This window comes from Felis catus, chromosome A3 (genome assembly GCF_018350175.1).
Source record: "Felis catus isolate Fca126 chromosome A3, F.catus_Fca126_mat1.0, whole genome shotgun sequence".
NCBI classification, from domain to species: Eukaryota; Metazoa; Chordata; class Mammalia; order Carnivora; family Felidae; genus Felis; species Felis catus.
In genome coordinates this window covers 138510932-138524561 of record NC_058370.1, presented here as the reverse complement: position 1 = coordinate 138524561, position 13630 = coordinate 138510932, and the positions used below count along the sequence as shown (strand labels likewise).

The 13630-nt window shown below is 50.7% G+C and overlaps 1 protein-coding gene across 2 annotated transcripts in view; it reads right to left on the bottom strand.

The window, feature by feature from the left end:
* Positions 1 to 13630, bottom strand: part of LOC123384650 — a 102635-nt gene that overhangs the window by 49002 nt on the left and 40003 nt on the right. Inside the window, exon 3 of one of the 2 annotated variants that reach the window (XM_045055034.1) lies at positions 3428 to 3953. The exons of the other annotated variant lie outside the window; for it this stretch is intronic. Coding sequence (XP_044910969.1) covers positions 3951 to 3953 — 3 coding nt within the window. The 3' untranslated portion in view covers positions 3428 to 3950. Of the gene's footprint in view, positions 1 to 3427; positions 3954 to 13630 lie in introns of those variants that run through there. 2 annotated transcript variants of the gene reach the window in all.

The window sequence follows — 13630 nt, the reverse complement described above, 5'->3', positions numbered from 1 at the left end:
ACACAACAACCACTGATTACTGCTGGCAGTCTCTGTGTCTGTGGGGCAGTTTGCGGGTCTCAGCTGAGATCCCCGCCTGGGCCCAGCTGGTGTCGGACGGCCCAGCCCAGAGGACCCCTGCTCCCCACAGCAGGCTGTCCAGGCATGTTCACTAGGCAGCGACAGAGGTCCAGAGGAAGAGGCAGACGTATGCACCTGTCCACGCACCAGCAGAGCAAGCCAGGTGGTGACTAGGCCTGTGTCAGAGTCAGAGCAGGACGAGATCACCAGAGGGCATGGCTGCAGGCAGGTCAGGGAGGTGGAGGCCGGCCACGCGATGTTCGCGGGTCACGGAGGCAACAACCACGCCAGGGCGACAGGCTCACAGAGCTGGCACAAACGATGATCCTTTATGCCGTTCCTGTGCAAGCCATCAGGCACCTGCTGTGTGGGAAAGGGGCCCGGGGGACCAGACATCTCTGAAGGAGGCAGGAGGGAAAGGGGTGTCCAAGGAGGGCAGTTTCACAGAGAGGACGGCAAATCGTGGGTGCTCCTAAGTGTCTAAGGCTCGGTGTGCTCACTGTGGCAGAGAGCCTCTTCACACCTGGCCAGCCTGCCTTCCCGTGCAGTGCCACACAAATGAAATCCCCGTGTGTGCACACACTCACACTGCACACTTGCATATACTTAACTGATAACACATGCTCTGGAGTCAGGCTGCTGGGCTGGCCAATCAACGTGGCCAATTGATTTAAACTTCCCTGCACTTCACATTCCTCATCTGTAAAGTGGGGATAAGAATCTATCTGCCTCAAAAAGTTACAACAAAGCCAATCTATCACATAAAACATACTGGACACGACACCTGCTGCAGAGTAGAGAGTCAGCAAATGTTGAGTGTTATTATTACTTTGATCATGATGATGACGGTGATGGTGGAGATGGTGCTGACGATTATGTGATGGTGATGATGGTGGTGACAGTGGTGATGGTGGTGATGGTGACAATGATGGTGGTGATGGTGACAATGGTGATGGTGATGGTGGAGACGGCAATGATGGTGATGATTATGTGATGGTGACAATGATGGTGATGGTGACAATGATGGTCATGGTGGTGACGATGGTGATGGTGACAATGATGGTCATGGTGGTGATGGTGGTGATGGTGATGGTGACTGATGGTCATGGTGGTGATGGTGACAATGATGGTCATGGTGGTGATGGTGACAATGATGGTCATGGTGGTGACGGTGATGGTGACAATGATGGTGGTGGTAGTAATGGTGATGATGATGCTGATGATGTGCTCATGGTCACCGTGGTGATAAAGTTACCATGTGGTTCTTCACTCCCCAATTCCCTTACCCCTCGCCTCCACTCTTTTCAGTTCTCTTTGCTCTACTCCAGCTCTTACGATGCTGGCACTTGCTAAATGGGAACGTATGCACACCTTTCTTTTCTCCACAGGAGTGAAATACCACTAATTAATGAGCAAGAGGCTCAAAAATGCTCATCATTTCGTCCAATGAAAACGATATTAAAAGTTAAAATATCATCTCAGCAGAGCAGTTCACCCAGCAATCCCAAATTAGAGGTATGGGACTTGCAAGATATGAGCTGCCAGGCTTTTTGATTTTGAACATAGTGAATCATTTTAGGGGTAATCATATATAGCTCTGAGGTATCTAAGCTGGAAAAGATAAATCGCATTACCCGTAATCACAAACAATGGGAGAGCTTTATAAGTATTTACACAGCTGCTTTCCTTAGATTGGAACAGGCCCATCTCAACACGCGGCTTGACGAATATGACACACTCGGAAGCACTTCGCGTTTTTGACAACCTTCCGCTGTGAACAGTTTAGTTTCTACGGAATGTTTAAGGTGGTAACTAGTATTTTGCTTTGTTACCTCTGTGTATTGCAGTTTATGCCGGGAACTGGTTTCAGAGAGTAAACTTACACCCTGTCATTTCTGAACCAGGCAGACCGTACAGAGTCCGCTAAACTCTGTGGTTCCAGCCACGTGAATCGCAGGACTACGGTAGCATCTAAGTGTCATATGTGGGGCCTGTCCGGTCTCTGGAAGAAGTCAAATTTGGTGTCGGTATCTCTTGGCTTCGCATCAACAAGCATTTCCTGAATGCAGATTCAGAAGCCAGGCTCTCCAGTACCTACTGGCAGAGCGAAAAGGAATTAAACCCAACTCTGCGTGCAAGAGGCTCCCAATCTAGACAGGAAGGCAGGCGTGGCCAGTTGATAATGGCCGGAGGATCCAGTGAGGGTGCGGAATGCTCAGACTTCTGCTCTGCCCTGGGCCATCAGCCCCTCTGAGGCAACAACCCTGCCTGACTCCCTGTGTCACCGACAGTGGCCAGCTCATCCCCAGAACACAAAGCAGAGGCCCCAGGACCACCCGCTTTTGGGTTTCAAACACGGAAGGAACTGGCTGCTTTATCTGACAAATCTGGCCACCCAGTAGAGAACGCAATTGCCTCACTGACCTTCTAGATCTATACTCTCAAAGGAGCAAACATAAGCATCGTCTTCAAAAACAAAGACAAAAAACAAAAAAAGGCAAACACGCCAGCCAGAACGGTCTTAATTGTATCGGTCGGGATCCCAGCCAGAAAGGACTGGCACATCCCAAAGGGATTAAAAGCAGATTTCCAAAGGCACTGCTCATAACGGGGCGGGGTACAGGTGTGTGGGGCTACAGGGAACAGAATAGACGAGGAAGCACTGAGGGCCTAGCAACAGTGTCACCAGGTCCAGGGCAAGCGGAGGGGGCTGTTGCCAGGTTGCAGGCTGCCTGGTGAGAGATGTGGCCCTCGGTGGCCCAGCCTGGCTGGGAAGCAGCAGGGAGACGTGTGTCCACCTCTCTCCTCCCACTCGGCGCCACCCCGTCCCTGCAGGGTAGGAGAGGAGCCAGACGGGCGCAGCCCTTCCGGCCCACCCTGGCACAGAGCCAGGCGAGCACAACGCAGAGCCAAGTAAGACAGACATTTCTGCCCACGAATAAAGTACGAAGTGTTGAAAAGTCTGGTCTCTCCACTATGTCCAGGGCTTGTGAAAGGTAACAGGAGACGATTCCTCAGCCTCAAGGAGCCTACGGCCCGGTAGCGGAGGGAATGAGCTGGCCACCGGTGACGGCGGTGGTCACCAGGTTCCCTCCATCAACTCACTGCTGCCCTTGATGGGGATGCGTGTGAGGGGGGCGCACAGGTGACTGAGCCAGCCGCCATCAGTCACCTCCCTCCAGACCCGCCAGCTTGAAGCCACTATTCATCTTCCGTGACTTTCAGAGATGGGGTGACCCAGGGCGCGTCTTCTGTGTGCGTGTGTGCACGCGTGTGTGTGCTTCGTGCAGGATATCAGAGAGAATATCAAGACCGTGTAATTATTTTCTACAAATAATTACAAGCATCCTCAGACCAGACCGATAGCTCTATTGACTTGACATTTATTTGCTAAAATACTTAAATGGGGCAAAAAGACAGATGAGCCGTTGAAAGTCAACAGTTAGATCTATGGCTTTGATCTCTTGCATTCTCTCTTACCACCTGTCTGGGGAAAAATAAATTCTTTTCTTCATTTCTCCTTTTAGGAAGGAGCGTGATGAATGAAAAGTAGCAGTGGGGAGGGGAGAGGCAAAGTGGGGGCAGGGGCGTGTGGGAGGCGAGGGTCCACCCCCAGAGCCTTTGGGAAGGACAAGCCAGATTTGGGTTAAATCAACTTGAGGGTGAAAATCATCTCTGAAGTGGCTTTCATCTTTCCCTAAAGTCCTCCGGAGGGACAATCTTTACGCCAAACGGTTTTCTGTGCTGCTGGGCTGCTGGGTCCGACCTGCCTGTGTCTCTGGGTTCACGTCTGCTCTCTGTGGGCAATGACACCATCCCAGAAGAGAAGAGGGCAGAGAGCCACACGGAGTTGGTGAGAAAGTAAGACACTATGTCCCACGCGGTGCCACCTACTAATGTAATATGAGAGAGGAGAGAATAATTGGTTTAGAGAAAAACACATTTTCCCAAGACTTTTTTATATGGACCCAAACTCTCACATTAGTTAACTATAAGGACAATTGGATCCCAAGACAAGCAAACCATTCGTCACTGCAGAGATGATTTCTCTTGAGGACACCGAAAGCAATCTTAGAAAGTAGCAAAGTATTTAAAGGGGAACTGCCTGGGCAGAAATTAGACTTTTCAGCAAATGCATCCCATCTTTGCTTCTGTAGCTTAGAGTGCGAAGTGAATCCACACAAATCCACTTGCTTGCCAACACTGCTGCTTCAGAAACTTCTGCACTTGTGCAGCTGTGGTCAGGGACCAAAACCCTTGGGAAGGGGCCAGACGCGGGCACGGCCGTCGGGTCCCGTGCTGCTGGCACGGCAGAAAGAGGGCAGCCGACCCACCTGAGGCCCTTGATCAAAGCCGCGCCAGGACGGCCACCCTGGAAGACCTGGCCCCTGACCGGTGCCTGTGGGACGTCCTGTGGGGAACAAAGTGCCTGCATCACAGGCGCCTGGGGGCCGGCAGAAACACAAACTGAACTGGCAAGTGAGAGAGAAACAACCAAGCTTCCTGGGAGAATCAAACTGAAAACACACGGAGCTGTTCTGTAAACGATACAGTGCTGCGGAGCACAGAAGATTATTTCACGTGATTCGTGCACGGTGATCAGCTATTCTCATGAACACAAGTCCTTGGCAAGGACGGCAGATGCATCAGAAATGTACTCGTAAGGGGTGACACAGAGACAGACGTGGCAGCAAGCAGGCCTCCCGGGCCTGGCCGTGCAGCGTTCCCGCTATGAACCTGGGCGGGTTGTGACCTTCTCCGTGCCCGATTCCCCCTCAGTGACACGGGGATGACAGTACCTGCCCCGCAGGGCTGCTGGGAGAGAGGGCCGAGCGGCTGTGCGTCAGGTGCTGCCTGACACGGTCACTGCCAGGCACTTCGGGCTCGCTTGGACTCAGTTCTGTGGTTCTAAGGAAATGCCTCGGCCCTCTGCTCTTCCGCAAAACACGGCTTGTGTGAGCTAGCACGTGCCCTTGCTAACCCGGGGCAGGCTCTCGTCAAAGGCTGACCTCCCCCATCCCCGGAGAGCCACGCTTTTAAGTCTGTCTGTGCCGCTGTGAAGTGTAGGGGATCAAACACCTAGAGGTCCCGGTGTGCGGCTAGCTCTGCTGTCCCCAGCCAGCAAAGCATCTCAAGGACGTCGCTGGTGACCCCCGAGTCTCAGCCTCAGCCTATCCCGAACGATGGGGCTGGAGGCTATGATCTCCGCAGAATCTTCTGACACCACAGATCCTCTGACTGCGTAATTAGGTGGGAAATCTGAGATTGTGCGCAATTACTCAGGAAATCTGAGATCGTGCACAATTAGTTAGGAAATCTGAGATTGTGCACAATTACTCAGGAAATCTCAGATTGTGCACAATTAGGAAATCCAAGATTGTGCACAACTAGGAAAGGGAGATTATGCGCAATTACTCAGGAAATCTCAGATTGTGCTCAGTTAGGAAATCTCAGATTGTGCACCCTTAGGAAATCTGAGATTGTGCACAATTAGTTAGGAAATCTGAGATGGTGCGCAATTAGTTAGGAAATCTGAGATTGTGCACAATTACTCAGGAAATCTCAGATTGTGCACAATTAGGAAATCCGAGATTGTGCACAACTAGGAAATGGGAGATTATGCGCAATTACTCAAGAATCTCAGATTGTGCTCAGGAGATCTGAGATTGTGCACAATTACTTAGGAAATCTGAGATTGTGCACAATTACTCAGGAAATCTCAGATTGTGCACAATTAGGAAATCCGAGATTGTGCACAACTAGGAAATGGGAGATTATGCGCAATTACTCAGGAAATCTCAGATTGTGCTCAGTTAGGAAATCTCAGATTGTGCACCCTTAGGAAATCTGAGATTGTGCACAATTACTCAGGAAATCTGAGACTGTGCACAATTACTTAGGATATCTGAGATTGTGCACAATTAGTTAGGAAATCTGAGACTGTGCACAATTAGGAGATGTGAGATTGTGCTCATTTAGTTGGGAAATCTCAGATTGTGCACAATTACTCAGGAAATCTGTGATTGTGCAATCAGTTAGGAACCTGTGATTCCATGCAATCAGTTAGGAACCTCACACTGTGTGCGATCCATTAGGAATTTTGTGTGCAATCAGGAACCTCACATCATGTGCAATCAGTCAGGAACCTCTTGCTGTGTGCAATCAGTTAGGAATCGGATTGTGTGTAATCATACAGGAAAGGCGTGGGAGCAAACACACCTCGTTTCTCCACCTTTGGTACTCCTGGGCCGGATCAGACGCTACCTGTGAAATCCAGTCACCTTTCCTACAGCCTCACGATGCAGGCATCTGTGCCCAGATGTGGCACTGAAGTCAGTTTACGAGAGCAAAAATGGCTGAGCTCCGCCCAAGGCCCAGCCCCACAAACATCTCACTCGTGCTTTCAGAACAGGAACGAGAGATTCTGCTGCAAAACCCAAGCCACCGTCTGGCCGCTTCCAGCCCTAAGTCGTAGAACAGCCGACCAGCAAGGAATCCATTCAAACCCACATAAGGTAACCGATGCAAAGTTGGGGTCTCGAGTCCCCGGAAGCCAAACCTTCCAAGAAGGTTCCCATGGCAGGTCCAAGAAATCCCCGCAGATCTCAAGGACAGGGCAGGGCTGGGCAGGAGGCTGGCTTACTCAGGCCCGGCCGAATCTGATGGCAGCGGAGAGGCCAGGACAGTGGCCGACACCTGGAGGGGTGGGCGATACCCAGAGGCTGGGCAGGCACTCAGTCCAAAACTCAACCCTAGCCAACACCATCTAACAGAGAAAGAGCCTTCGGGAAGGGAACAGACTTTAAGGACGAACTGTGAGGTGAGAGGCACTGAGAGAGTTCTTTCTACCTGTGATATCATTTGACGCTTACATTACGGCCAGGGTAAACATTAACACCACCATTTGACAGATGAGGAAACTGAGACGCCATTAAGTGACTTCCCTGGGGTCACAAGTGAGCAAAGAGTGGAACTCACTCCACCATCCACGTCCCATCAGGTCATTCTCTGCTCAGCCACCAGCCGGCAGAACCCGGTGTGTGGTCCCAACCCCGCCTCCCAGGTGCCTACTTTTCTATCATGGATTCCTGAAAGCTTCAAAAGAGCGTGTGGACACCCCCAGCATCTGGCATCCCACCAGGAAACACCAGGCACCAAGCACCATCCCCACAGAGAGGACGGGGCTTTCGCCAGGCACCGTGCATTTTGGAACACAGGGTGACACAAAATGTCACGTAGCTAAAGGGAGGAGGTGGGTCACCAAGATGAGCGGTCCTGGAGACGCGGGTGAGTCACTGGACTGCTCCCTTGCGTTCGGGTCCAGCTGTGTCCAGGGCAACGGTGGGTGTCTCCCGGGAGCTGTGCAGGGGTGTGGCCACTCTGTATGAAACCAGTTGTTCATGACATGCTTTTTTGATAATAAAATGTAACTGCAAATTTAATCACTCTGGTCATGAACACATGTAGTTCCATCTCGTGGAACCAAGTGGCAAGACAGTCAGCCCGGCTGCCCACGACCACGTTGAGTTAAGGTTGATGTTGAACCAGAAGAGTCCAGAAGTCCTCAGTGTAGAGGTCAAGGTGTCCTCTGATTCTGGGCTTGTGGACAGTGTGTCTGTGTCCCCCCCCGCCCCCCCTCCCGCCAGGTGCTGGTGTTAGAGCTGCAGCCTTTGGGAGGTGACTGGGTATAGATGGGGCCACAAGGGTGGCACCCAGGGTGGGACCAGCACCCCATAAGAGGAGGAAGACAGAGCTCCCTCTCTGCCAGGTGAGGACACGAGGAGAAGGCGGTCGAGTCTCCACCTGTATCTTGCACTTCCTGCCTCTGGAACTGTGAGAAATTAATACGTGCTGTTTACACCCAGTATGGTCTGTTATGGCAGCCAAGTGAAGACAAGGCCCAACCCGGCCTTGGCCCGAGCCTTCCCCGGGGCTGCACTTGGACCCGTCTACTCAGTGCCCCCAGCCACGCTGGACCTCAGCCCCCCCGGGCCTGCCTCCCATCTGGACCGCCCACCCCAAGACAGACATCCCACCGTGAGATACCCAGAGACCTGCCACACGGTGCCTTTGGTGCCTGAAACCCCCCTCCCCCAGCACAGGACAGCTTTCCAGCAAACTCCTGACAGAGTGAAGAAGTACCAGGAAAGGGCAAGACCCTGGATGTGCATGTTCAGGTCAAGTGAGGATTTCTGACGGCCGGCGCTCTGGCTAGCCGATGTAGCACAGCGGTCAAAATGTGCCCAAAGCACAGAAAATTGTGAAAATCAGATTATGGGACACCAAGGAAACGACTTTTAAAAATATATGAGTTGGGGCACCTGGGTGGCTCAGTCATTTGAGTGTCTGGCTCTTGATTTCAGCACAGGTCATGATCTCGGTGTTGTGGGATCAAGCCCTGCATAGGGCTCCACACAGAGCATGGAGCCTGCTTAGGATTCTCTCTCTCTCTCCCTCTGCCCCCTACTCTCTAAAATAAAAAAATAAAAAATAAATAAAATAAAATAAAAATCTTGAATGATGATAACACTTGGAAAGAATACCTTTTTCCCTACTTCTGTTTATTGCGATTGTGTTTACCTGTGTGCGTGTGTGTGTGCAGGAGATGTACACACACATAAATGCACACAAGAGAAATGCACACAACACCACCAAAATGTTGACAGCGGTCCCTGCTGACTGCTGGGTCATAGTACTAAAGTTTATTTCTATTTTCGTCTGACGATTTGCCTGTGTTTTCTAAATACACAGTAAAGATATGTACTGCTTTCATAATTAAACCTTTAAAGAGATTATTCTATTCATTTGTGTTCTGGCTTAAAGGAAGGTAGAAGGAATCAGGGAGAAGGAGGCAGTACGTGACCTGAGTCATCACTCCCGACCACTCACCATTTCTGGGCACCGTGCCAAGCCAGAGAACTTCCAGACCTCCGGTACCTGACACGTGCTCCCTGGGGCCCAACCTGTGGGCGTCAGCCAGGGCCCATCCCCCAGCGGGCCGGGGTCATTGGCACCTGCCAGCCTCTCTCCACTGTGTTCCTACGCGGAGCTGAAAAGGAAACTGTAGGACACGCGGTGCTGATTTAACCATAGCACTGCCATCACTGTGGGACTTGAAAGCTTTCACAGGCCCATCAATACCCCTAATTTCTCATACCTGAAAGCTTCAAATGTGCACGCATTTTCTTCCCATTTCCTCCAAAAAGGCCTCTCTGAGTTTAGTACCACCCACACTGAAAAAGAACATAAATAATAAAAGCCAACCATTTCCCCCAGTGTGGTGTCATTCACGGCAATAGAGCGGGGAGCGGTTAAAAGCAGGAGCCTCGGAGTCAGGCAGACCTGGGCTCCCCACTGACCAGCTGTACTGGACGAGAGACAGCTGGCTTTGTCCCGGACACCCCAGTTTCTGCATCTGTCCCATGCAAGATGATTCCTGCCTCGAGGGGTGGCCGAAATTCAACGAGATGACGCGAGACCACCTATAGTGTGGTGCCCGGCACAGGAAAACCATCCAGCCCTTGCTAACTATCCGCCGTGGCTTCCTTCCAAAGCACCTGGCTTTGTTCTCCTGATCTGTCTAAGACGGATGCTTCATGAGCTTCCTGTTTTGAGAGGGGCTTCAAAGGTACTTCCAAATCGTACAGGTCTCGGGTCCGTCAGTGAATGAGATCCTGCGTTGGTGGGGGTTTTTCCCCACGGTAAATATTTAAATGAATAACCACATTCTAGCCGCTCGGGAAGGAAACAATTTTAAGAAAAGTCTTCAAGGAATTTTCTCTAAATGAAAAGGAGCTTTTCCCTGGCCACATATCCCTGTGAGTGTTGACAAGGAGCAAAGTCTTGGCACCAGGCTAGGATTCAGTTCAAGCCACACGGAGCTCCCCGTGCCGGGGGACCCACCTGCACTGGGAGACCACCACGCACGTGCCCGACAAGACACATGGGACCCGTGTTTTCAGTGCCCACAAAAAAATAATTTAACATGTTTGCAGTTTCCAGACTGAAAGCCATGCTGAGGAATTTGCAATTTTTAGGGGCTGCTCTCCATATGTGGACCAGCAGGTATGAAGAATGTAATAGAATTTCTGTGTATTGTGATCATTACCGGATTTCCAGAGTCCATGGAATAATTGGATTTTTTTTTAAACTGTAGAAGAGGCTCTCAGAAGAGAGTAATGACCATTAATGATGCCCACTGTGCCCAGGGCTGCTCGGGGGCCTCCTGCATCACCCTCGGAGCTGTGGTCACTGTCTCCATCTCCAAGACAGGATGCTGGCACTCAGAGGGTTCGGGGATCGTTCAAGACTTCAAGGGGGAGCCCCAGACTCACCCGCACCTCAGTCCCCATAAGTCTGAGTGGGGTTAGCTGAAAACTGCATTATCTGTCTCAGAGGAGCCCAAGGGCTCAAACCTAGGCCCCCGTGGCCTCAAGCCTGCTGCTGTCCCTATCACATAGCTCTGCTCCCTTCCCAGCCAAGCCCAAGGGGATGTGGACAGGGCACTTTTTACTGTCCCTACATCCCATGCCAGCTGTTTGCTAGTGTGGACCATCAGCTCCCCAAGTGGAGGAGCTCGTGTGGACTGACTGAATTTGAAATGGTGTAGACACCCAGCATAGACCCAGGAGGACTTTTCAAGATATGTTATTTTTTATTTGATGGCAGATGACAGAAAGTGACCACATGAGAGAATAAATAGGAAAGCACCTTCCAGACTGTGTAGTCCGACCCCCCACAGCACAGGTGAGCAGAGACCCCCAGGGGGCAGGTGGCTTGCTTTAAGCAGGTGACTCAACCTTGGCACTTTTGCCGTACTGGGCCTGACAGTACTTTGTTGTGGGGCTTTCCTGTGCATTGTAGGATGTCCAATAGCACTCCTACCAGTTGTGGCAACCAGAGATGTCTTTAGACATTGCCAAATTCCCATGGGCACAAAATCACCCACAGGTGAGACCCCTGAATGAAGGTAACACAGCTGGACAATGATAACAAATAGGACCTCCAGCACCAGCCCAGAATGTTGTATTCAAAACAGGGCTGGTCTAGCATATATAAAAAATCCCTACAAATCAACAATAGCAAAACCCAATTAAAAACAGGCAGAAGAACAGACATCTCTCCAAAGAAGACATCCTTATGGACAATAAGGTCATGAAAAGATGCTCAACATCACTAATCATTAGGCATTGCAAATCAAAGTTTTGGTGAGACATCACCTCACACACATTAAGATGGCTACTATCAAAAAAAAAAAAAGAAGGAAGGAAAGAAGAGGGAAGGAAGGAAGGAAGGAAGGAAGGAAGGAAGGAAGGAAGGAAGGAAGGAAGGAAGGAAGAAAGAAAAGGAAGGGAGGGAAGAGAATTGTGGGCCAGAATCTGGAGAAGGTGCACTATCGCTAACAAGGTAAAATGGTGCAGGCATTGTAACAAACAATATGTCAGTTCCTCAAAATATTAAAAATAGAAGAACTAGATGACCCAGCAGTCCCAACTCTGGGTATGTATCCAAAAGAATTGAAAGTGGGATCTCAAGAGACTTGTACACCCATGTTCATAGCAGCGTTACTCACAACAAGCAGAAGGTAGATACCACAGCAGTGTCCACCAGCAAGTAAATGGATGATGAAAACGTGGTCAATCCATACAATGGAACGGTATTCAGCCCTCAAAAGTAATGCTATGGGGCACCCGGGTGGCTCAGTCGGTTGAGCATCAGACTTCAGCTCAGTCATGATCTCATGGTTCATGAGTTCGAGCCCCGCGTCAGGCTCTGTGCTCACAGCTCAGAGCCTGGAGCCTGCTTCGGATTCTGTGTGTGTGTGTGTGTGTGTGTGTGTGTGTGTGTGTGTGTGTGTCTCTGCCCCTCCCCTGTTCATGCTTGGTCTCTCTGTCTCTGTCTCTTTCTCAAAAACATTAAAAAAAATGTTTTTTTTTCAAAAGTAATGCTACAACATGGCTGAACATTGGGATATGATACCAAGTGAGATAAGCTGTTCATAAAAAGACACTTATGTATGATTCCACTCTTATGAGGTCCCTAGGTTGTCAGGTCCACAGGGACACAATGTAGAATGGAGGTTGCCAGGGTCTGGGGGAGGGGAATGGGAGCTGCTGCATCATGGGGACACAGTCTCAGTTCTGCAGGAGGAAAAGTTTTTCGAGATGGTTGCACGACAATGCGAACGTGCTCAGTAACACTGTCCGCTCTTCTCTCCATTGTGAAAATGACAGGGAGAAGCAGAAGATATTTTAACACTTTTGTTCACAGTATCTTTTGGAAATTTTCCTTGAGTTAGGTTTGGCCTAGAATACTAGCTGATTCCCAGGGAATGATCAGCTGATGTCTCTGAAGGGGTGAGCCCTGGCCAGCCCATCAGCACCCCCCAGGGACCTGTTAGAGATGCAAATTCTCAAGCACAACCCCCCCCCCCCCCCCGACCTACCAAACCTGAATCTCTAGGCATGGGGCCCAGAGTCTCTGCTTCAATAAGGCCTCTAGGTGATCTTAAATTTTGAGCACCATTAAACTGCCAATTATAAAATCTCCTAACATTCTTCCAACCAAATAGGTTGTTCCCGTGCTCTAGGTGGATGCAAAGGGCCACCAAACCTAAAAAACAGAGGCAACATAAAACACCGGCAGTCATAATAAATACCGTAGGTAATCATTACCCCAGACGTTGACTCACACCCTTCAACACTCGTTTGCAAAGGCAGGCTTCTCCTGTGCTCTAGGAAAACTGTGTTTGCTTATTCCTCCTCTGAATGTGTAGATAGCTGTGACCAGACCCGCTTTACATCAACTAAGGTTTATTTCATTTCCAAGGCTATTTGGAAGAATGCTGCTGCTTCCAGCCAACGTGCAGATGTGGAACACCTACAACAGGTGCCTGACAAGCAGGTGGCGTGTATAGTCCCTGGGTCCCCATTACTCCTGCCTGTGTCTATCTCTTCCGGTGATCTCTACCAATTTGGTGCAAGCACGCACGGAAATAAAAATGCAGACGGCTAGTATGGAAGTACAGATCCAGGAGCGCTGCACTCTGGCAGTGGGGTGTGGGAAAGGGACCGTCGTCAGCTTTCTCGGGCTGTAGTAAACTCCATTCAGGAAATGTCTAGATTCGTGTAGCAGATATTTTAGTTGCCTGCTCAGAAGCACCCTCCCCCTTTCTAACCAGACTTGTGCTCCGTCTAGATTTCCACCCTGCCCGCGAGGCGTTGGGCTTGGGGAATACCGACTCCTCTTAGCTCGGGGTAGTCAAAGCCAGGCGGGGTCATCGGGCCTGAAGATGATCCAGGACCGGGCCAGCGAACACGTGGGGCAGCTGCCTCTCACGTGCCCACGGAGGGAAGCCCGAGTCCTCTCCCGTTAAATCGGGGCGGGTTCTAAACGGTAAGGAGCTGGCGCGGGAGCCGGCTCGCGGTGGTCTTCTGGGGGAGGGCAGGGGTAAATTACTCGGCCTCTCTTTACTTTCGTTCCTCTTCCCTGAAAGCGGGCATGCTCTTGGCACCGTGGTTAAAATCCGTGAGGATTAAATAAAGTCGTGTGTATAAGCCCGCGGCATCGT